The sequence below is a fragment of the Westerdykella ornata genome (assembly GCF_010094085.1).
Source record: "Westerdykella ornata strain CBS 379.55 unplaced genomic scaffold EI97scaffold_10, whole genome shotgun sequence".
Classification (NCBI taxonomy): Eukaryota; Fungi; Ascomycota; class Dothideomycetes; order Pleosporales; family Sporormiaceae; genus Westerdykella; species Westerdykella ornata.
This window is the reverse complement of record NW_022986860.1, coordinates 708,887-731,494: the sequence shown is the minus strand read 5'-3', so window position 1 is coordinate 731,494 and position 22,608 is coordinate 708,887. Positions and strand designations below refer to the sequence as shown.

General features: G+C 53.1%; 9 protein-coding genes across 9 annotated transcripts; 5 read left to right on the top strand and 4 right to left on the bottom strand.

Moving 5' to 3' along the window:
* Window positions 1-349: 349 nt before the first annotated feature.
* On the bottom strand, window positions 350-1,113 carry EI97DRAFT_442519 (uncharacterized protein; the record flags this gene model as incomplete). Its single annotated transcript, XM_033799763.1, has 3 exons — window positions 350-572; window positions 791-922; window positions 992-1,113. 3 exons carry the CDS (start codon window positions 1,111-1,113, stop codon window positions 350-352), a joined length of 477 nt encoding a protein of 158 aa, XP_033654146.1.
* Window positions 1,114-2,590: 1,477 nt separating this feature from the next.
* Window positions 2,591-3,309, bottom strand: EI97DRAFT_458518 (class I glutamine amidotransferase-like protein; the record flags this gene model as incomplete). Its single annotated transcript, XM_033800917.1, has 2 exons — window positions 2,591-2,712; window positions 2,781-3,309. The coding sequence occupies 2 exons, from the start codon at window positions 3,307-3,309 to the stop codon at window positions 2,591-2,593; spliced, it is 651 nt and encodes a 216-aa protein (XP_033654145.1).
* Window positions 3,310-3,907: 598 nt separating this feature from the next.
* EI97DRAFT_433421 (NAD(P)-binding protein) lies at window positions 3,908-5,209 on the top strand. Its single transcript, XM_033798387.1, has 3 exons — window positions 3,908-4,201; window positions 4,250-4,484; window positions 4,549-5,209. Exons 1-3 carry the CDS (start codon window positions 4,163-4,165, stop codon window positions 5,070-5,072), a joined length of 798 nt encoding a protein of 265 aa, XP_033654144.1. The 5' UTR covers window positions 3,908-4,162; the 3' UTR covers window positions 5,073-5,209.
* A 278-nt stretch (window positions 5,210-5,487) lies between these two features.
* On the bottom strand, window positions 5,488-6,120 carry EI97DRAFT_377141 (uncharacterized protein; the record flags this gene model as incomplete). Its single annotated transcript, XM_033795594.1, has 1 exon — window positions 5,488-6,120. A coding segment is annotated over one exon (633 nt), but the record flags the coding sequence as incomplete, so codon positions are not given.
* Window positions 6,121-6,635: 515 nt separating this feature from the next.
* On the top strand, window positions 6,636-9,643 carry EI97DRAFT_467262 (neutral ceramidase precursor). Its single transcript, XM_033801588.1, has 2 exons — window positions 6,636-7,337; window positions 7,387-9,643. The coding sequence occupies exons 1-2, from the start codon at window positions 7,105-7,107 to the stop codon at window positions 9,425-9,427; spliced, it is 2,274 nt and encodes a 757-aa protein (XP_033654142.1). The 5' UTR covers window positions 6,636-7,104; the 3' UTR covers window positions 9,428-9,643.
* A 699-nt stretch (window positions 9,644-10,342) lies between these two features.
* EI97DRAFT_45390 (uncharacterized protein) lies at window positions 10,343-11,954 on the bottom strand. The gene is made up of 7 exons (XM_033800486.1): window positions 11,747-11,954; window positions 11,383-11,690; window positions 11,293-11,329; window positions 11,150-11,241; window positions 10,716-11,092; window positions 10,581-10,663; window positions 10,343-10,521 (listed from the first exon to the last, which is right to left on the bottom strand). The coding sequence occupies exons 2-7, from the start codon at window positions 11,641-11,643 to the stop codon at window positions 10,445-10,447; spliced, it is 927 nt and encodes a 308-aa protein (XP_033654141.1). The 5' UTR covers window positions 11,644-11,690; window positions 11,747-11,954; the 3' UTR covers window positions 10,343-10,444.
* A 4,702-nt stretch (window positions 11,955-16,656) lies between these two features.
* EI97DRAFT_473805 (uncharacterized protein) lies at window positions 16,657-17,979 on the top strand (the record flags this gene model as incomplete). The annotated part of the gene is made up of 3 exons (XM_033801884.1): window positions 16,657-17,206; window positions 17,309-17,626; window positions 17,674-17,979. Exons 1-3 carry the CDS (start codon window positions 17,147-17,149, stop codon window positions 17,977-17,979), a joined length of 684 nt encoding a protein of 227 aa, XP_033654140.1. The 5' UTR covers window positions 16,657-17,146.
* Window positions 17,980-18,085: 106 nt separating this feature from the next.
* EI97DRAFT_45198 (uncharacterized protein) lies at window positions 18,086-18,456 on the top strand. Its single transcript, XM_033800390.1, has one exon. The coding sequence runs from the start codon at window positions 18,191-18,193 to the stop codon at window positions 18,401-18,403; it is 213 nt and encodes a 70-aa protein (XP_033654139.1). The 5' UTR covers window positions 18,086-18,190; the 3' UTR covers window positions 18,404-18,456.
* Window positions 18,457-19,042: 586 nt separating this feature from the next.
* Window positions 19,043-21,563, top strand: EI97DRAFT_442512 (uncharacterized protein; the record flags this gene model as incomplete). Its single annotated transcript, XM_033799762.1, has 2 exons — window positions 19,043-20,854; window positions 21,117-21,563. The coding sequence occupies 2 exons, from the start codon at window positions 19,043-19,045 to the stop codon at window positions 21,561-21,563; spliced, it is 2,259 nt and encodes a 752-aa protein (XP_033654138.1).
* Between the last annotated feature and the right edge of the window lie 1,045 nt (window positions 21,564-22,608).

Sequence of the window (22,608 nt, the reverse complement as noted above, 5' to 3'; positions counted from 1 at the left end):
GTTACCGCTTGATACTTTCGATGGTTGTTGGCAGTCGACTGCGGCTTGGTGTCTCTCAGTTCATGCCTCAGGGTGCATGGGCAGTTAGAGGACCTGGAGTTGGGGTAGGTAGACGGCACTGAGATGTGTCTCCCGCTAGGGTACGTCTCTGACGTGGAGGACTCCATGACCTAAATGGGCTTTAAGGGTAGAAGTCTCCAAGTGTACATACGGGTGACCGCGCCTTTTTTGTTCCTTGTAGCAGTTCCGTCTCACTGAAACGTACTCGGTGTCCTATTCCACTAGCCCTGCCCCGTCCCCCGTCCCCGTCCCCGCTCCACCACGCGGCATCGTCCAACGCAAGTCTACCCTACCCGCTGTACGTCGTCCCGCCCATTCCCGCGGACCGTACCCACCTCCTCCCCTCCTTAACCGCCTTGTATATCCCACAAAGAGTTTTTCCAACCAGGCCCCCCTTCCACGGAGCAAAAACCCGATCTCGATCCTCCCCGTCCTGTCCCCGTCCGCACCACTGCGTAGCCCCCGTCAGTTGGGTCCAGCGAATCACACCTTGTATCACACGCATCTGATATCTGTGCCGCTTTGTACAAGGCTTTTAAGCAAGGCAGGGATTGCTCTCCACTTAACACCGCCCACAGGGCGTTAGAGATTACACTGCTTCGTCCCATCCCCAGGGTATTGATGACGCATGGTTAGTGGTCTATGCAGTGCCATGTCATGTTATGTCATGCCCGTCATGCTCTCCTCCCGTCCCCTGTCCCGTATTGTGGGAGTGTACTGCGCGTCTTACATGCAACGTGGCACACGCGGTGCCATGGGATTCCATGACGAGGGCTCCGGGACGAGTACGGGAACGTAGGCGTTTGGGTACGAAAAGCCGGTTTTACACAGTAAGGCTGTGATGTCGTACGGGCCCAACCAGCTGGAAAGACACAAGATGCTGGTACGTGGAAGACGCATGGGATATTCTCCGCATTGATGCGCCACACACCCGCGTACATGCGTCAGAGGTGGCAAAACCTTAGAGCATCCCCGTTCCCCAGGTTCGGTGACGGGAGTACGCGGCGGAGCGGGAGCCCGAGCGGATGGTTGACTGGAACACAAGGGGGACATGTGCGTCATCAGGTCACCTTGATCTGCGCAGGAAAGAGGGCTTGGGTCGTGGGGCGGCGTATATAGTCTGTCTGATTCCGCCCTGCTGATATTTCTGGTTTTTCGCTGGATTTGAGTCGGGACCTGGATTTGGACCTACCGGATATTCGCCACTGGCCCTGAGGCTCGGTGAGGGGCAGGAGGGGGATGAGGGGGGCTGTGGTACCGTCGCTGGGTCTGGACTCGCTTTGGAGTCCGAGAGTTGTTTGCGATGTCGATGTGGCCTCGTCGGGCGTGGATGCTGGACTTTGCGGCTTGAGGACTTGCGGTACTCCTGTCGCCGGCTGCCGATGGTATACCTCCGTCATGAACATAAGAATAAGAACTACCGAACCGGGGTCCCTTTTGGAAGACACACTTGCCAATCGTTGAGGAGCGTGGATTCACTGTCCATGCCCAGGAAAGCAAAACGACCAAGAAAGGAAGAGAAGTTTATATGAGTGGGTACGTATGAACGAGTCAAGAATATACCTCCAGTTTTGAGAGGAATATATGAAAAGCAGGTAGCTCGCAGCGTAGATAAGATTTTGTCTTGAAGGTCGGAGAGGAAGGATATAAGAGGATGATGATGGTAACAAAGGAGTGGATTACCCGTCGTGGCCGGTGGATTATCCTGAGGTCCATTGCGAATCATCTCTGCTGGAATATCTGGGGCAGATTCTTGGGCATAGGACGCATCCACATAACCGTCAGCAATCCGTGTGCTTAGGGTCCGAAAAGAGGTTGATCAAGCTTGAAGAGGGCATGTTGATGAGGTCTAGGATGGCACTCTGATCAAGGCTCAAGAGCAAAGGATACTCAGTGATCGAAAGGAAATGTTTATGGTCCCTCTAGGGTATGACATAAAGTTCAAAGAAAGTTCGGACATGTGGACGATCCTCATACCACGGACAGGGATCCCTGATCAGCACCAATGCGTCGTCACTGGAAGCTGCGATCCGTGGGTTGTCCAGAATTACCGATACTAGACTAGCCGGTCCCACGGTTGCAATTACGCGATACGTAATGGGTTAGTCTGGGTATTAGTCTACAAGTTGGTTTACAGTGAGACGGGACTAGAAAGGATGCCGAGCAATAGGGTTACATAGTGGTCAAATCTCGCAAAGAGCTATTGCCGCACGCAGTTATTGGATCACTGGTGCGTGTAGGTCATAGCAAGTGGGGTGATTATCTCGCAGCGACGAATCTCCATACTTCAAGCATCTTCTCAGAGGGCTTTACAATTGCCAGCCAATTCTAAATCGACCGCACCCAGACCTCTGCAATCAAGCGGTTCCTAGCCACTTCGACAAACCGAGAAAGGCCGAACTCCAATCCTCAGAAAACGAGCCGCACACACTTACCCCTCAAGCCTGGCACGCACCGTCGATTCTTACTCTGCGTTAGCCTCTGGCCCAAGCCTTGAAAACCTGAAAGACGAACCAAGCTTCCAAGCCACCTAGCTATGATATTCGGGACCGCGCACATCAACATCCGCCAGCGTCAACACCGTGTCCGCTAATTTAGGGAACTTCCTGCGCAGGTAGACTCCCGCAGCGTCCATGCCATTTGTAATCCCACCTGGACCCTATCAGTCTGCATACAGGAACACACTGAGTTGGACTGGCGTTATGCCCGAGGCAACATACCAGAAGTGTAAATCTTGCCGTCATTCGTATACCGCTTGTCCACCCAGTGCACCTTCGGAAATTCCGTCTGGAGGATATCCATAACTCCTCTCGTCCCAGTTGCGCGCTTTCCGTCTAGGACTCCCGCGTAACCGGCGACGAAGACTCCAGAGCACACTGTGAACAGCTCTGTCCCCTTTGCTACATGATCCCTCACAAACTGCAGGACAGACTCCGGTGGTCGTAGGCCCGGCGGGGGTCCCGGGATAAACAAGAGATCCAGGCTGCCTGGGGCGACCCGAGGGTCGTCAAGGCCGGCGTCGATTAGGAATCTTACTCCAGCCGAGGTAGGCGACGTGCTGTTCGCCCCGTTGTGAGAGATCCACGTGATATGGAGGTCCTTGTCGGGGATAGCTTGGGCGACAAGCGCTGGAGGCTGCCTGGCGCCCTCGAAGTAGGATTGGCTGAGCATGGCGAAGAGGTCGACAGGGCCGGCATCGAGGAATTGGATGGGTGGGACGATGAGTACGCCAATGCGAAAGGGGCGCATTGTAGGGTTGGATACTGGATTTGATGTGACGGGGGAAACGAAGGGGGCCACAGCGAGGAAGAGGAAAGGAACGGATGAGAGAAGACAATTGAGATGGGGGAAAAGAAACATGGCGATAAATACTGCTTGGAAGCTTGTGACAGGCAGATGCTCACTAGTTGCTTAGGAGACACGGAGTCGGATGGTACTTGCGGCCGAGTTGCGACGTTGCTGGAGCAGTTCGCCGGCCTTAAGTAGTAAATCGAAGCAGAGTACGGAAAAAGAGTCATGAGTGAAATTGAGAGGTTTGGAGAGAGATTCCTTGAACTGCTATATTGAAGGACATCAGCGCTGCAGGTCTTGACATTGAATGTGAGCACATTGTCCCCGCAATCCTTCTTGGTTCTGGGAATACCATGAAGTGAGAAGTTCGAAGTTGGGGTCGGATACAGTTAATGAGCAAGATAGGATGACTGCTTTTGCATCGTTCCAAGTCGGAACCGGCTGCAGATTTACTGGCCGTCCCGAAAGCGCCAGAGATCCAGAGTCGAGCTATGCTGTGATTCATGCTGTATATATGGTTCCAATGAGACTGGGGCTGTGTTTCCTGTGTCAATGCTGACCGCACAAAATGGTCATAAGACAAACTTCTGGCGCGTCTCCATCGTTTGGTGATGCAAAGGTCGGGGTGTTGTTCAGAGGTTGAAAAGCCGAAGCTTGCGGAAAAACAAATTTCCCGGAGCCGGGCCCTCGGTACCTCGGTCCTTGGACCGTTGCTGCAGTGCCTTGGACCCCACCTCATCAGCAAGATGGAGTAGAAGAAGTCGGACTCAACGGCTTCCTTCATTCTCGTTCCCTCTCATTCCAAGCTCAAATGTCGACTATGGATGTCAACAATCTCTTCGGCGTCAAGGTACTCCAAGTAGACCGAGTGATAGCACCATTCACTGACAATTCCCAGGGCAAGGTCGTCCTCGTTACCGGCGGCGCCAAGGGTATCGGCCGCATGATTTCAGAAGGATTTGTCGCCAACGGCGCAAATGTTTATATATCCTCGCGCGACGGAAAGGCCTGCGCCCAAGCATGCAAGGAGCTCAATGCCATGGGCAAGGGCCAGGCCGAGTACGTCGTCGCGGACTTCTACAAAGAGGAGGATATTCTGAAGCTCGCCGAGGAGCTGAGAAAGAGGGAAGGAAGTAGGTGTTCGACCTTGACTTGGGACGAGACATGCCGGTGGATGACCATCTAACGGATACACAGAACTCCACATCCTCGTCAACAACAGCGGCTCCAACTGGGGCGAATCGTACGACACTTACCCCTCGGCAGCCTGGGACCGTGTCCTGAACCTGAACCTCAAGCGCGTCTTCCAGCTCACCCAAGCAGTGACTCCTCTCCTCGAAGCCGCTGCGACGAAGGAAGACCCGGCCCGCGTCATTAACATTGGGAGCGTTGACGGACTCCGCGTCCCTGCTCTCGAGACCTTCGCATACTCCGCCTCAAAGGCCGGGCTACACCACCTGAGCCGGGTTTTGGCTAGCCATCTGGGTAAAAGGGGAATAACGAGTAACACGCTTGCGTGTGGACCTTTCCAGAGCAAAATGATGAAGGCCACACTGGAGAAGTTTGGAGACGCTATTGCCAGCAATGTGCCCCTCGGTAGAATCGGCAGCCCTGAGGATGTTGCCGGGTGCTGTATCTGGTTGGGTAGCAGAGCGGGTGCTTGGGTTAATGGTGCCACTATTGCGCTGGATGGTGGCACTGTTGTTGCTTCCAAGTTGTAAGGAAACTTCTATAGTGTATAATATGTCACGATGAGCAGGTAGAACTACCATATAGACCGGTTTATCGGGTATCTTTCAGTAATGATTTTAAGAATCATGTTTCTCTCGCCCGGCTGCGCTCTCGTGAGGATATTTCCATTCCAGAAATAGATTCCGCATAATTATTCTCTCTGTCTTCGAGACTTCGGTTGCCTCGTGAAAAGGCGCTTAGCGTCCATAGATCAGGGCAGGTAACTCCTGCAGAAGGCATGCTCCAGTCCTTCCAGTTGTAACGGTGACACCGCCGTACGATGTCCATAGTTCATGCGCCTCTCGGAATCCTGTTGGGATGTGGGCTTTCCCAGCCGAGGAGACGGGCCTTTACAGGGCGATGTCGTGATTGTTCTGTTTCGTTGACTTCGTTTATCGCAGCTCTTCACACAGCACCAGCGCGTCTCCTCCCCAGTATCTGCTGCTTCAATTGTTCGGCCGCAACCTCGGCCTCCAGCACACGACCGACACCTCGTTTCCACGTCTCCTCAAGCGTCGTGATCTCGCCCTGCACCCTCTCCTGCTGTGATCTCCTCAGAATCTCCACCTCCTCATGCTGCTTCCTCAGCTCAGCGAGCTCCGCCTCGAGCGCCTTGAGGATATCTTCCAGCTGCGAATTTCCGACCAGCCACGTATTCTTTCCAAACTTCTCCAGCAGGCCTAGTTGCGTCAACCGGCCGTTCACGTACTCGGCGCTGGTATATGCACGCTGCAGCGCGGTCCTCCACTGTTCGAGCAGCTCAGGCTTATCTTCGTCGCTTGTAGGCGAGGTGTTCGGCGGCGCCTCGAGCTCCTCGTAACGCTTCGTGTCGATGCCAGACATCTTGGACGTCGCATCCGCCTCCAGACGGTCAAGTTCTTGCTGGACAGCCGGGGAGAAGGAGGGGGAGTAGCCAGCGGCGGGAATGAGAGCGGGGTGAAGCTGTGTGGCATCGACACCGGCGCTTTTTATGTCCGCCTCGATCAATTGCCTCGCAGCGGCGAGAGCGCTCTCGGTGGGCGGCGCATCGACGTCTGCAGTGTGTAAGTCTCTGGGAGCACATCACTGTGCTACTGTTTCCAGGGTGGGCTGTACTTACAGGGGAGGGCGTCATATGATTCATTGATTAGAGGCATGACCGGTTGTTGAGCGCGAAGTCGGGAAGCTCGACCAACCTGGATGCGGAGTTACGGGTGGAGAGACGAGAAGGTTTGGGGACCAGTCGCGCGATGTTTGGGAGGGAGGTAGCTTGGTCGCAGTAGTGCTTGGATAAACTGGGGAGATCACTGTGCCCCTAACAATAGGTGGTTGAAAATCCCGGTTCGTCCGGCTGCAAGTTGAGTCGACGTCGAGAGCTTCCGCATATTGTTTGCACTGGATTCGGGACGGGGACTGATGGCTTACCCATGCAAATACTGTAAGAAACGAATTGCCGGTCTTTATCCGGCAAGCGGCGTACATATAGCGTCGTTCTCACTTATATCGGGCAGGTAGTCCCACATAAATTACACGCTGACTGCACCACGCGAGCTAGCGTCAATACCAACCTTCACCATCTCCCCCATCATTGAGATGGAAAACGCCTCACCGAGCATGATGCCGCCCTCCGGCTCCCTCTCGTCGAGTCAATCGAAATAATGGAAAACTCACCGCGTTGATTACCCCTGACACGGTCATCCAGCACCCTCGAATACTGCCCCTAGCAGGGACCCTTGCCCTGTGTCATCATGCTGCGCTTTCACTCGGACAAGCGAAAGGACAGCAGACAACCATTCATCCACTCGCAGCCCTCGCAGCCATCTCTCCTCCACACTTCGCATATCCGCCCGGGCTCCTGGTCTGCCCTCGGTACGACGTGCGAGCTGCCTTTTGCAGTCACCTTCCCAGGCTGGCCCTGTGTTCATTCGTTGCACGACTCCCCCTCCCCGGTCTCCTTGTTGTGTTTAAACACCGCACAGGTCCCCCTATGCTGCCCTCAGCGTGGACACACCCTCCGTACACCTGCGAGCATCGCCTGGGAAAATGGCACGCCCGCATATCGCAGTCGCCTTAGGCGTCGCCTCGTTGGTTCTGCTCATCGTTGTCCAGCTTGTGAGCAACTTGGGCTTTCCCCAGGTTGACTTTTGGCATGGGCGCCTCGATCAAGACCATCATGGAATTGCGCAGAGACATCTTCTCACTGAGAAGCAGGCAGGGGATAGCGATCAAAATCCAGGGCAGTATCTCATCGGCGTTGGAAAGGCCGACATCACCGGGTACCGCTGGCAAGCCTGAGATTCAGAGCGCATAGCTAATAATCACTAGGCCTGTTGTAGAACTCAACTTAATGGGCTACGCAAATTCCTCGCAAATCGGCACAGGACTGCGCCAGCGCCTGTATTCACGCGCCTTCATTGTAGGAAGCCCTAGTACCCCGAGCGATCGCTTCGTCTACCTCGTTCTGGACACCGGGATGGGAGATACTGCCATCCGGAATGGCATTTTGGAAGGCCTTCAGAATCTCGGCTCCGATTATTCCATCTATACCAAAAAGAATGTTGCTGTGACGGGTACCCATAGTCATGCAGGGCCCGGCGCCTGGCTAAACTATCTGCTTCCGCAAATCACCAGTCTGGGGTTTGATCGGCAGAGCTACCAGGCCATTGTAGACGGCGCACTGCTGTCCATTAAACGGGCACATGAGGGTCTGACACTCGGCACCATCAGCTCGGGAACCACCAAGATTTCCAATGCCAATATCAATCGGAGCTTGTATGCTTATCTCGCCAACCCCGAGCAGGAACGAGCACGCTATCCCGACGACGTGGACAAGACCATGGCAAGTCTGAGATTCACCCGGGCAAGTGACGGCAAGCATATTGGAATCCTGACTTGGTTTGCCGTTCACGGAACGTCCCTCCTTGGAAACCAGACTCTCGTTGCCGGCGACAACAAGGGCGTGGCCGCCTACCTTGTTGAGAAAGAGATGCAGACCAATGCTGCTTCCTGGAACGCTGCGCCAGGCTTCGTCGCAGGCTTCTCCCAAGCGAACGTAGGCGACACTACTCCCAATGTAAATGGCGCTTGGTGTGAGGATGGATCGAACCAGCAGTGCAAACTGGAGGACAGCACCTGCGGCGGAAAGAGTCAGGACTGCCACGGCCGAGGACCCTTCTTTGGTCTCAATGACGGGGGTGCCAAATCCTGCTTTGAAATCGGGAAACGTCAGTCCGACGGCGCCCTTACCATCCTACGAGGCGGGGACAGTCTGACCCCCATCACTGGCAACGTCAGGTCGTTCCATACTTTTGTAGATTTTTCAAAGTTTACTTTTACCCTTCCTAATGGCACCCTGGTAAGCACGTGTCCTGCTGCCCTCGGAAATTCCTTTGCTGCAGGTACAACGGACGGACCTGGCGCCTTCGATTTCGTCCAAAATGACCCCGGAGCCCCCAAGAATCCGTTCTGGAATCTTGTAGGTAGCGCCATCGCCCCTCCAAGCCCTAAGCAGAAGGCGTGTCAATGGCCAAAGCCGATTCTACTGAATGTAGGCGAAGCCAAGGTTCCCTACGATTGGGCTCCGAACATCGTTGATGTCCAAGTCCTTCGAGTAGGACAGTTTCTCATCATCGTTTCTCCCGGTGAGGCAACGACGATGGCAGGACGGCGATGGCGTGAAGCAGTATACAATGCCGCTATTTCTTCGAACTTGGTTCGGAAAGAGACCCCTCCAATCGTTGTACTTGGTGGCCCGGCAAATACTTACACCCACTATATCACCACGGAGGAAGAGTATGGCATCCAGCGCTATGAGGGTGCTTCCACTCTCTACGGACCACATACACTCAACGCGTACATCAATTCCACGCTCACCTATCTTCCGTACCTGGCCGATGATGTCCAAGGCACGAGCCCTGCCGGGCCTACACCTCCGGACAACAGGGACAGAGCCATTAGCCTCATAACAGGAGTGGCCTATGATAGTGCGCCCATTGGGAAGAAGTTTGGCGAGGTCACCAAAGACGTTTCGGCGTCGTATAGCCGTGGGTCTCATGTCTCTGTGACTTTTGTTGGAGCAAACCCAAGGAATAACCTGCGTCTCGAAGGCACTTTTACCGCTGTCGAAAGACAGGGTACCGGTGGACCATGGACACAAGTCAGGAATGATCAAGACTGGGAGCTAGTCTATGAGTGGAAGCGCCTGAACGGCTTAACGGGGACGTCGGAAGTCACCGCCACATGGGACACTAGCATTACGGGAGTGGAGAGCGGGACTTACCGGATCAAGTATTATGGCGACTCCAAAGCGCTTGGAGGCAAGATTACCAGTTTTGAAGGAACGAGTGGTGTGTTCACGTTGTCATGATAGACGATGCTGTAGGGGTTTTCCTTGAGTAGCATTGCGTTCTTTAGCTTAGGTTATGTGTATGCTGTCTGGAATTAGACTTTGCAATAAGCGAGGATTGATTGTATTTGAGAGTAACCATTGTTTTGTCGGTGGCCATCTTCTTCTACATGTGACACAGTGAAGGTCTCGCTATGTAGATATGAAGCAAAAGTAAAGAGAATAAAAATGAAGAAGAAGCTGAACAAACAAAAACAAACTGCAACGATTTTTGCTTGCTATTGACTGCTTGGTTTTAAGGGTGGGTCTTCGTTGGAGTGGTGAATTGGAATGGAATTCCGTATAGCAACTTGTTATGCAATCCTAACAATGAGCTATTGTGCGAAACGGCTCAATCCTAGTATGAAATCGATGCCCACGGTCGTGGAAACGATTACTTGGAGGTTTGACGGACGGAGATTGGGGTTTTCACCGGGTTATAGCTGAAAGATTGGGGGACCATGGAATGGCGTAAGGCGCAAGGGGGCATGCTGAATTCAATGCATGAATAAGAGAGCGAGGAGCTTCAAGTCCATTGGCTTATTGATTGGGCGGACTCGTTGGCGGTATGGTTGGTGTCACGGTGGCGCGATGTCGGGAGAGGAGATTGGAAATGCAGTGCCGTATAACGGTCCAGTTCTTCAGTCTTCAAGCCATATCTTATTTTGCAGCCTGCTAATACTCGGGATCAAACATGGCCACGATTCTCCTCAGTCCCAATGCATTCCAAGTCCGGCGTGTTCCTCCCCCCAAACATTTCCCGAGTGGACTTCCCATTTTCATTGGCGTCGCTGAATCTACCATGACGGGATTCTATGTCTACATGGATGGTAGTCTCCACGGCGATGGGAGCGGGAAAGCCTGTCAACTCAGTTTCGCTGACCAAACTGGATCCTCTCTCTTTCTTCGGCCGTGTCGCCGATCCCGCCAACGAGTCTTCCGTATACACCATCCGTGTGGAATTGTTCTTGCCGTGTCTCATAAACGTCCAAATTGGCCTCAGGGAGGCAGGGAGGCACAGACTACTGCTAGCGAGAGCTCGATATTGGACCAGAAGAAGGCAGGCGCTGTCCAATCTATGTTTAAAATGTTAGATATAGGATATGTCACGAAGAAAATTGAACAGAATGCTTACACATCAAGTCGTTGTAATTGATCAAGTATTCACCCATCATCTTTGTGAGAACCACGGCCCTCGTAACGCTAGTTGCGCATACCCTAGCCACGTCAGTCCGAAGGCCAAAGTGTTCGAGATTAGGAACAATCATACAATGTTCCAAGCATGAAAACACCGATAATCCCCAACTTCTGAGCCCACGGAAGCTGCAGCCTTAGAACCATCGGGATGGGCATAATCAAGATCGCCACGTCGACGATGATATCCGTGTAAAGATTCGACAGCCATATCTCTCCAGCGTTAATACATTTGTTTCCGAAGTAGGGTTCGATGAGCACGGTGACGGGCCAGCATAAGAATATGTTTGCGAACGTGTGCGATATCACCCATGCTGCGACGATGCCCAGCATGATGTGTACTGCGATTCGGAAAGAGCGTATGCGGGAGAAGATGCCGTTGTAGAATAATAGGATGGAGGCCTTGATGCAGCCGAGCCCTACGGTTATGAGGATGGTCTGGATGAATTTCGTCTAGAGGTGGTTGACTTCAGTGTCCGCCTGAGGAGTGAGTGGAACTGTGGAACTTACGTGTTCGTACACGAGGAACTCTGGGTCATCCAGCACAGGTTGGCCATTGGCGTGAACGATTTGGTGTTTACCCAGTCTTCCGTGTACTGTTGCTGTTGTCCATCAGTAGACGCTAAATTGAATGCCTCAAGTGCGTTGCTCACCAACTATTTGTGTTCCACACGTAGTGATAGTAATTGCCTCCAAAGGCTGGTTAGAATGCAAATAGTTCCGATTCGGGAGATTAGACATACCAGCGCTCCCACCGCGAAATAATCATCCCACGACAAACACCCCTTCCCCAGCCGTTTAGCCCACATACGGAGTCCGGTGAAAACACATGGTATGACCATGCATCCCACTCCTAGGCCCAATACAAGCTCCGGGCTGTGGTGCTTCATGGCTACTACCAGTCCTAAGCAGCAAGTGGCAAAAGTGGCGGAAAAAGATTTCGAACAAAGGAAATAAGTGAAGTAAACCGTGTAAAGCATATTCCTCTGCGAAGCGACGTCCATAACATCTATTATCTATGAACTTGAACCTCCCTTCCACAGTGGCGTGCCTTCACGGCTTCAGTCCTGGGATTCAGAATATCTAGCCTATCGTGGGAGAGCTGACAACAAACAAAGAATCCTGATGGGCTTCATGTCGGCAAGCCCACCGCGACCAGTGTGCTGGGTCTCTCAAGCCGACCATTATTTTCCGCGACGAATTGTCTCGAGAGGAGGAGTGCAGTTGCAGCCGGAATGGAAAGTTACGCCTCAGCGGATCCTGATATATCCAGGCACCCGGGTGCTCCAATCTCCCTCAATCGACTTGGATAGCCGACCTGGAGAGCACAAATGAGGAGCAAGCTAAAGGCTGGCACACTAGCGGCTGGATTTGCTGGTTATCAACCAGCATTTTAGCGAATTGGCTGCGGCGTTGCGCGCTTGTTGCGGCACAGCAAGATGCTAATTGGTTAGGGGAACGCAATTGTGAAGCCGAAAAGTGAATTGCTTGTGCTAATGTCCATGCGTACCGGTACAAGAGGTATGCATGAGTCAGTGAGATGGGGTTTCTCACCGATCAATTGCGCATGGTGGAAGTGAGGCTTGACATTCCCCCACGTAAACTTTAGCTCACATGATTGAATTTGCATGCAGGTGCGTTCCCGTCACATTGCATCCCGTCTTTGGATCCAGGATGCCAGTTTGTTACTTCAATAGTACCTACCTAGGTATAGATCATTGAGCATATCATCACTGTATTGAAGGCCAGCTCGGCCAGACCCTCACAAATTGGCCTCAACGACTCTGAGTCGTTGTGGGACATGCACACAAGGGATTTTCATGGTAATGAAATCTTGCACCTTCGGATGGGTCTAATACTCTTCACCAAACCAGGACCGCGACGATGGTTGAAAAAGAAAGTCCCTGCATTCTTTCACGGGACAATCAGCTCTTGATCTGTGGGGGGAAGATCTCGTATATGTTGGATTGCGGCACAGCTCGCCTCCTCGCACCAAGGTCGAGGAAAACAATGCGGTGACCCCTCACAACACTTGAGTCCTTCAAGAGGTCTCAATAGATCTGATTGTATCTCGCGCTTCCAGCTCATATTTCAAAAGACGCATCGTCTTCCTTGAATATGCGCAACCGTGACAGCAAAGCTGCTGTTGTTGTATCTGTCTATTGTTGATAGAGCTCATGAGTGAGGAAGCCTTGAACAGCTTTGACTGGGGCGTTTATCGCGAAGCCAAGCAGAGCGGTAAGCGCCGTCCTGCGAAGTTGGGACCGAAAAGTCAGCCAGTTTTCCCTGCTCAGCCGCGCGGCGAACACAATCTGATGGTCTAGGTCGAGATTGCTGGTAGGTCAGAACGATATCTTGGGTCCTTCAGTTGACTCTCTGTCGATCCTATTCTCCTCCCCTCGCCCCTCCCCAGATCAAAACATCTATTCCATTTCTTCTTTACCACAGCGGCGCAAAAGGCCCTGGGGAAACTCCAGACCAGTCGGCTGTATTGTGATGAACACACCTTCAAACCCATCCCACTCCCCAAGGTCCCCCCACACATGACTCCACTTGCTGCTGAAGTACCCCGCCTCCGACTCTGTCAACTAGGATCCCCTCGGCGCACCAAGCCATCGTATCTTCCCCCTGTCCTTTCCTCCCTCCGCGTAGCCCGATAGTTCACAACCCAGAATCTGGCTTGCAGTGACCTTCAGTTCCGCAAGCATAGCAGGTAGGTAACAGTGTTAACACGATTGCCGATGCTGTTGACAGAGCTCGAACTCGACTGCAAGGTCGAGCTATTGGAAACGGGCCGGACAGTAACAGTGTGCATCTGAAAGGAGAATTCGGCGCGCAGATGGTTTCGCAGAAGCTCGCAGGGATGGTAGAACTTAGTTTTGCGGGCATACTTGGAGCTAGTAGGCCGTCGCCTATCGTCTCCAGGTGAGCATTGTTCTTGAACATATTGAGAAGTGTCACAAACTTCAACCCTGGGAGCCCGAGGGCCAGGTTGGCTGTGCGGCAACAGGACTCTTCGCTGGAGACCGAGCAGGAAAACAGATGTGGGGATCCCCAAAGGCCTTGAGGCCTTCAATGTTCTGAAGGGCCGTCGTGGTCTCCAGGCTGGAGTTGCGCTTCGCTGGCCTGAGCTTTGGTAACATCCATTGGACTCTTCGGCGATCCCACCCGTGTTGATTCTTGCACACGCATGGGTGCCGGCCAGTCGTTCGTTCTTGATTACACGGTCATATCGGATCCCACAAACCCTTGTGTAATTGACAATGACCGTAGGAGCTGGGCAACGAGGTTTGCGGTATTCACGTGGTGATCTCTTATCGCTTTGAAGTCAGTCTTGTCGCTGTGTTCTTCCTAACCGTTTTGCTCGTCTTGTGTTAACGTCGCTTGCTAGCGATTCGTCTTCAACTAGCCGTAGACATCTGTAATAAGAGTTGAGTGAGGTATAATCTCTGGCGAAAAGACGCAACTTTGATCAGTTTTTGTCTCATAAATAAGCAATCCGCAATTGCTGACTTGGAGGTAGCGAGCAGACTTATCCGGCCTTTCCGAGCTATTATCCATCAAATCCTCACTTCAGGAGCCGAGAAGGCGCTGCTGGAAGGCAATATTTTTTATTTTAGCGGGGTACGGTAAGCTCAGCCGAGTGCAAGAAGTGAGGGTTATAGGGGTTCGACACGCGTTTGCATAAGGGTAGGCAGAGTTGTTGCTGTCCACAGGCTTCACCTCAGGATAGGTATCCATAGTTAGCGTCACGTAATTATTCTCCAAAATTCAATCTAGCTCTTTTAGTTTAGAATGGTAATCTTCATCCCTCTTGTACATCGAGCACGGCTAGCGTTCACTCACCGCGCGAGGGCCACCGATCCCCGGGTCGGAAAAACACGAGACCCGCTCTTGGCGCGCACCGTAGATAATCGCCACTCCACTCGCCCTCCTCCTTCCCTCCTCACAACACCCCGAAGTCTGCTGCGCGTACTGTACGCGCATCGTGCCCAAGCAGCGCTTCTCTGTGTTGTCCGCTAGGTTTCCCCTCCGTGTAAAGGGGATAGGATCGGTAGCCCGAAAGCTCCGTTTTTCCAGGCTTCTCCGGAGGCCTTAGTCGCTGAACTGGTACCAGTTTGGCTTCTTAAAACTTTTGGACAGCCCTCCACCAGGGGCTAGTCCTTTTTCGAACCCTTTCTTTGGAGGTCTTAGTTGTTGAACTGTTGATCCAACTTCTAGAACTCCTGGGTAGCCCTCTTAAGGGTGAGCCCTCCTTTCGTACCTCCATTTCTTTCGCCACATCCGTAGGCGTCCGTTGGAGCCCTTAGTCGCTGAACTGTTACTGTACTAGTTCAGCTTCTAGAACTTCCGGGTAGCCCTAGACCAAGGGTGAGCCCTCTTTTCGTACACTTCATCTGGAGACTTTAGTTGTTGAACTGTTAGTTCAGCTTCTGGAACTCCCCGGTAGTCCTAGACCAAGAATGATCCGTTTTTGCACACTCCATTTGGAGGCCTAGCCGCTGAATCGTTACTGTAACAAGTTCAGCTTCTACAGCTTTTGGGCAGCCCTAGACCAAGGGTGAGCCCTCTTCTCGTACCCACTTTCTTTGGAGGTTTTAGTTGTTGAACGGTTGATTCAACTTCCAGAACTCCTGGGTAGCCCTCTACTATAAGGGTGATCCCTCCTCTCGTGGCTTCATTTCTGTCGCCACATACCTAGGCGTCCGTTGGAGGCCTTAGTCGCTGAGCTATTATTAGTCCAGCTACTTGAACTTTCGGGTAGCCCTACACCAAGGGTGAGCCCTCTTATCGTACACAGTACACTCCATTTGGAGTCCTTCGGTTGCTGAACCGTTACTATGTCAGCTTCTAGAAGTTTTGGGTTAACCCTCCACCATGGGTAAACCCTCTTTTCGTACCTTCTTTCATTTCCTCACATACCTAGGCGTCCGTTGGAGGCCTTAGTTGCTGAACTGTTACTAGTTCAGCTCCTAGAACTTTTGGGCAGCCCGAAACCAAGGGTGAGCCCTTTTTCGTACACTCCATTTGAGGTCTTAGTTGGTGAACTGTTGTTCAACTTCTAAAACTTCTGGGTAGCCGCGGACCAGGGCGATCCCTCTTTTCATCCACTGCGCCATGTCGTTTTCAGCGTCTGCGATGCTGCGCCCTCAGCCTCCAGGAGCATCGCAACCCGGTTCTCCGGCCGACTTGAACAGTCCATTGTGTGGTGCATGCGGGCAGGACTTACCTCCGACCAAGGATCGCTTCAAACTAGATGATGGATGGCCAAATGCGGGAAGTGCCGCTCATACGGCTGTTCCAGTCATGTAGGTTTCCTTCTATGTTTCCTCAACCTGACTTTGAGCAGAACAGAAGAAAAAGTCGACAAAGACTGCACTTCTAGGGTCTAGCGCGCAGAACGGCTGCGCCAAAAGAACGCAAACTATGAACCTCGCAAGCATCGGCTATTCAGGCGCGATCACCGAGTGCGTTGTCGAGTTACCAAGCAGTGGTTGCTGTATCTCAAGGACCATCATCCAAGCTATCGCGACCTGGACATCAATGAAGCGAATCTTCATGCGATCCCAGACAACACCTTTGCGGACAATAGGTTGTTCGTCAATGAGCTGAGGGATCAGTTTACAATCAACGCTTAGGCAACCGACCCAAAAACCCGATAAGGACGCAGAGCTCGCGCCCGGTACTGCCACCGTACCTGATCTCGACGCGGAAAACTGAACTTGAAGCCAATCACACCCACTTGCGCGGAACAGCAACGGCGGTCCCTTCCTTCTATGGGGATGCCTACTCCCACGCTATAGTGGAAGCATCCGAGGGACGCGCCCATTCTGGGGTGGCAAGATGAAAGCACAGGACTCCACGGTCCGCTAGCTTGGTTGCCCATCAATCTTCTTTACCTTTTCTGCGGTGGACTACAACTATGACTCTCAAATGCGCCACATGCCTAGATATGAGGATTGGGTTAATGGGACGCGTCCCAACGCATTCGGATCGCTCGTAAAGCTACCAAGAACAATCTTGCTCTTCTAGCTTTCTTCTTCCACTAGAGGCTCAATCTCCTCTGAGGAAATTCTCCTTGTCAAGTTCAGCAGCCGAGATCACTGGTGCCGATACGAGTAACAAGCTCGCGGTGATGCTCACGATCATGGCTCTATTGGTTCGATGGTGCTTCCAACCTGGACGCTATCTTGACACCGGCGCTGAAGCAAGACCTTGCTGGTTTCTGGGACCTTCACGCATGGGCGGTGAATCCCGAGCCGCCTCGGGGCACGTATAAACATCAAACCTGGAAGGGAGCGATCACCAATATCGATCCCCGGGCGGGATGTGGAGAACCACATGAAGTTGCTCTCCCAGTATCTCAAGCCAGCTCCAGGTCTTTGAGGAACCGAACTCGCGAAAGGAATGTCACTTTCCGTTCTCAGCGACAATCCGCGGATATTTGACCGCTTCCTCCCTATCCCCGACGATCCTATGATGAACAAGTAGAATCGTCTGCTGACAATGGCTTGGATAGACAGTACCGACGTTTCTTCTCTCACAAGCCGGCAGGACAGTGATGGAGTACGTATTCAAGCACGCCGCCAATTCTGAAGGGAGTCTCGTTCCTTCCGCGAGGATGTAAGATTGCTAGTTTTATATGTGAATAAGACTCATCCTCTTCAGTCCTTCGTCACTAAGGTCTTGGACAAGTTGATTCGAGATCGCGGTTATCCTTCCCAAGAGGTCTGTCACTCGCTGCTAGATCTCCCTTTGGCTGGAAGGCAGGGCATGTATGCGGACAAGGCGGCCCTGGACTCGAAAAACCTAGAAGGACTTCGCTCCAGAGTTTACCTATGTCGCCATATCTCGCATACGGACCTTGAATGGGTTGCTCTTCGAGCAGAGCTTTCCGTTTTGCGCCTCAAGTTCGCAGCCACCCACACCACTGTCATGAGAAACCGGTATCACCAGCTTCGGAAAGCTGGGAGGATACTCCCAATGGTAAGTGCGACTTCACACAAGGAAGCTCGTGCTAACACGTTATCAAGACGAACTGCTATTGTTTCCACCTGGTGACGGCCATCAGCTCCAGGTGCCCATCATCCGCTCCGAACCCGTCGCACACTCCGGAATCCACATCCCCAGATTTTGGGTCCATAGCGATGCTTCACGACTATTCAACAAAGGCTGCAATCGATGGACAGGATATCAATGGTGGTGACTGGAATAGGAGTGGCAGAAGACGGATCGTCTCTATATTGGACCGGGAAACGGGGGTATGGATATCGTGGCAGACATCTAGGGCTGCTGACTGGATAAACGAGCGCTCTGCAAGGATCGCGGCAGCGTTCTAGGGTCAATAAATCGGGTAATCTCTCCATGGAGCGTGGTGAAGGTGAATTCTGTTGTGACTCAGGCATAGTTCCATTTGCAACAAGTCTACATTTTTGGCTCCTCGCTGTCCACTGTTACGACGGCAGAAACACCACAATATGCCTTCTTCGCCTCGCAAACACCGCCGACACAGCGCATGCCGCAACCCTTTTCTAGGGCCATATTCTGACGATGAGGATTTGGCCTGCCTCACCTGCGTCCCGCCTCCCGCGTCTTCCCTTCCCCGCCAAGAAGAAGGAAAAGATGATGATGAAGAAGAAGAGGATACCGGTGCTCTTGGGTTGCTCAGTGGCTCATAGCCAGCGAAGACTCAGGCACCCGCTGATTTGGCCTCCCGGGTTGGTGGCGGTAGCCCTATTGATGAGCAGCTCTACGCTCATCTGATGGATACGTCCCAACTTTGGGGGATTGTCTCTCCAGGATGTACTAAGTCGGTACGTACGGCTGGCTCGGGAGTGCCAGAGATACTGGAAGGGCCTGTCTTTGAGCACTATGGGCTGGCGTTGCTCTGTGTGCCGAACTGGCGACTGAGCCTTGTGGTTAGTACAGATGGACTGTACTTGTACCGTGGTAACAGGAACCTAGATAATGTAGGAAGTAAAGTTTGGTTATGCCAATGTCGCCGTGGCGTGTTCGTGTCCATTGTTGACGTTTGGTACGGCCATTGTCGTCGCTCCTTCCTCCTTCGCACCTTACTAAGCGACGCGTGATGCTGCCACGCTTTTTTTCGCTCGCACACTCAATTTTTCCCCTCTTCACCTTGCTTCCGCGTCTTCTTGCTGTAGTGTTCACTACAGCTTGAATTCACGGTCGTAGGGTCATTGAATAGGCCGCCGGTCCGCGTGAAACCAGGTAATCCTGCCGCGTAACAGCTGTGGGTACAGTTGCTTCGGCATCTGTCTACATACCCAGGCTTCCATCGGAGGCCTTAGTTGCCGGACTTCCAGTTCGGCTTCTTAAAACTCTCGGACAGCCCTCCACCAGGGGCCAGTCCTTTTTCGAACCCTTATTCTTCCATTCGATATGTCTTCATATCGTCCCAATGCCGACTCTTCTAAGAGTCAGGGAAATACAAACCTCCGTCGGAATTGGTGCCCTAGCAAAAACCGACGCAAAGCCCTCGTGGAAGGGGCAGAGCCACGCCATGAAGGTGAGCGGCTATGGATAGACAGCAGGCGTCGAAGGGAACTTGCGTCCTCTTACCGCGCCCCTTCTGCAACCCGGCGTCCCGATGACCACCAGTCCAGCACGCACAGGGGACGTTCACGCAGCTATTCTCGCCGTAGACCAGAGAGGCGGGACTACAGCAGCGGAAGACCCCAGGAGCGTGAAGATTCACGACGGTACAGGGATAGCAGGAGCCGGTCTCCTCATTACGGTGAGCGGAAGAGGCAGAGTTCTCGCAGTGCAAGGTCCCGAGAGCGTGAAGATTCACGGCGTCACAGGAGCCACCGCAGTCGCTCACCTCGTCATGACTACGACCGGTCGGGCAGCTACCGGATACAGTCACGCAGTCGCCCGCGCCGTGAACGCAAGAGCAGAAGCCCTCGAGATAGAAGTTCACGGGGGCGATATTCACTGCGCGATCGATCCACTAGTCGACGGCGTTCAGCCCGCACCCCTCCTGCCCGCGCTGAGTTTGAGAAGTTGCAGAGGGAGGTGAAGAGACTTACAGAGCAACTGTCTGCAAAGACGCTGCCTCCGAAGGATTCCATCCAGTTGGAGACGGTAGTCCAAGACACAAGCCAGACCACTCAGGGCCATGCGGCTGCTGGTCTGCAGTCAATGGAGCCCGCTCTAGTTGGATTCCAGCCTGGATACTGTTCAACACAAGGCACCGTCGGCGGGGCCAACCTCTCATTTGGCCCGACATTGACCGAAGCCAATCTGGGTTTCCAGGATCAGAATGTCTACGGGCAGCAGGATCATTGGTTTGCAGATGTATTTGGTCCGTTCCAAGGCCAACAGGTTCTTGCTCCAGCAATTCCTATGGACTTTAACAGTGGTGCCATTCTAGTTGGAGCTAGTACTGCTGAAGCTGCGAATGCTAGCTATAGTCAATGGCTTACTGCTGAGGGAGGGATGCAATTCCAGCCTGCAGCCATTCAGGGAAGCCTTCAGGGCGAGTTTGGGGAACCCCTTTATCCTGTGCTGCCAATAAAGTGTGAGATAGAGGAAGGCTTCGGGCAGAGCGGATCGCTTGGAAGCGTGGAGCTTTCATCTCTGTTCCCCCATGACAGTCGCCAGGATGGGTACTTCAAGATCGATACACCCGGTCCATTGTTGGAACACATTCCGCTCAAGCATCTTTCTGGTCATGGCAACGTCAACGAGGCTAACGGTGTGCAACAGACCATCACCGATGCCGAGCAGAAAGCGGTATGCGAGGCGAACAGTGCGAAGGCTGCTGAGGAGGCAAAGGCACTCAAGGCCTACGAGGAGGTAGTGCGCAGTGCCTCGTCGGACAATGGATTGGCGAGATGTTCGATCGAGCTTCTGGACCACGAGAATGTCAGTGCAGTGTTCCATCTGCATCCAGCGGATGTACTCAGTCTCCCGCACATCGAACGCATTGAAGGGGAAGGGACGCAACGCAACTATGCCTGGGCGACCGATCGATTGATGCAGACTCTGCTTGAACAAGAACCATCGAGACCAGGTGCCTGTTTAGCGCCTGCAGCTATGCTCGAGGTTTACCTTCATGCGATACGGGAAGCCATTGATTCCGAGTATCTTGAGCTTGGACTCGCACTGCCGTTTTCCGATCTGCCTGGACCTATAAAAACGGTCATCTTCCCGTACAACCCAAGCGGAAGCCATTGGGTTACAGTTGAGGTGGGTGTTGACATTCACCACCCGTTTATCCGGCTTTACAACTCCATGAACCCAACGCCTCGAGGTCAAGAGTTTCGCATGGCAAGAAAAGAGATCCCGCAGCTGCTCTACTGGGCGAGTCTGCAAAGAGAGTCTCCTCTGGGGCTAAGAGGACGCGACTGGAGAGATGTGCCGGTCGAGGCAGCTCCGTGCCCACAGCAAAGCTCGAGCGGCGTTGACTGTGGCTTCTTTGCTGTGCTAATCGCGGCACTACGTCTTGCAGGCCATCCTCTACCGTCAGCGGTCGAGAGTGATGATGAGCGGCATCGGCTGGGCCTGCAGATCAGGCTCCTGTGCGCGAAGCGTCCTTGGACTGCTAAGTGCATCTCCAGACAACATGCCGCTGTCGGACGCCTTCCTGTCGCTTCACGCTCCAAGGGGTGAGGAAACCCCGCAAAGGAATACACAGTCAGCTCAACCTCCAAGCGATGCGATTCATACCCCTCGTTCAGGGGAAGTCGTGAACACACAGTCGGCTGAGGCTCAAAGTGGAGTGTCTAGCGGGAGGATTCACGCCCGTTGGTCCGATGACGACGTAGCAAAGTTAAAGGAAGCCTTCGAAAGAGGCATGACTGACAAGGAGATCCAAGAGAAGATTCTTCCTAAGAGATCATTAAGAGCGATTCAGCTCATAACCCGGACAATGCGTCTTTTGAAAATGCCGCGCTGATCAGAATAGGACATCTTGCATTGCCGGAGAGCTACAAGAAGTGGCCTGACAGCGCCTTCGTCCTGTATGATCGGCCTTGAAACGCAGTGCTCTAGTGGCACAGTCAGACTGTGGCCAATTGAATTGATCGAGACAGGTGATCTACCTTGGAGCAGAACTACAGGCGGTTGTTCACTCGGATGTGAGACGGCGCAGTATTGAGAAGGATATGGCGAAATAAGAATCCTAGTGAACATGAGTCGAAGTAGAGGTGTCACGGCTCTTCGCGGAATAGATCATGCTGGATAACGACTGGGGATCTGTTGTTGCTTCCTCCTGGGGAATGCACTGACGGGAGGGGGAGAGAGAGAGGGAGGGAGGGAGAGGGAGGGAGAGGGAGGGAGAGGGAGGGAGAGAGGGAGAGAGGGAAGGTGGGGTGGGAGGGAATGCGAGAATATGATGGGTGGTTGGGTGGGTTGAGGAGAAGTCGCTTAATGAGGTTGGAGGCGGAGCGTCTTAGGAGCTATTTGTCATGAGTGTTGCGGAAGTTGGAACAGCCGGACGGTCGCTGAGATGTTGGCCATCAATTGGGCTTGGGAGGCAGCACTGGACAGCATAAGAGAAATAAACAGGAAGAAGAAAAGAGGGAAAGGAAGAAACGAAGAAGACCAAGGTCGGTAAGGGAAGAAGCCGGGAGAGATGGCGGTTAAGTGCTTAGACCCTCTCTTAAGGCGCGGATTTCAAGGTACGTTCACTTGTTCTTTTGAGCGAGAGTACCTGACCAACCTCCACGTCTAGGGGCGCAAAAGACGACGGAATGGAGTGGAAGGCGAAGGGCTCAACGACAAGCGGGGTAAAGCCACAAACGGACAATCGAATCCAAATAACAAGCGGTGGAGAGGTCCGGTGCAGTGGTCAGTCTTTACCTTGCACCTCGCCCGGGAGGAAATCTGCTCACTTGGTTCAGTACAATGCAGCGCCTCAGCCTTGGGCATCACCAGATCGAAAAACAGCTATCATGACGCTATCAAACGAAGCGATGAAACGATTCCAGAGTACTTCGATC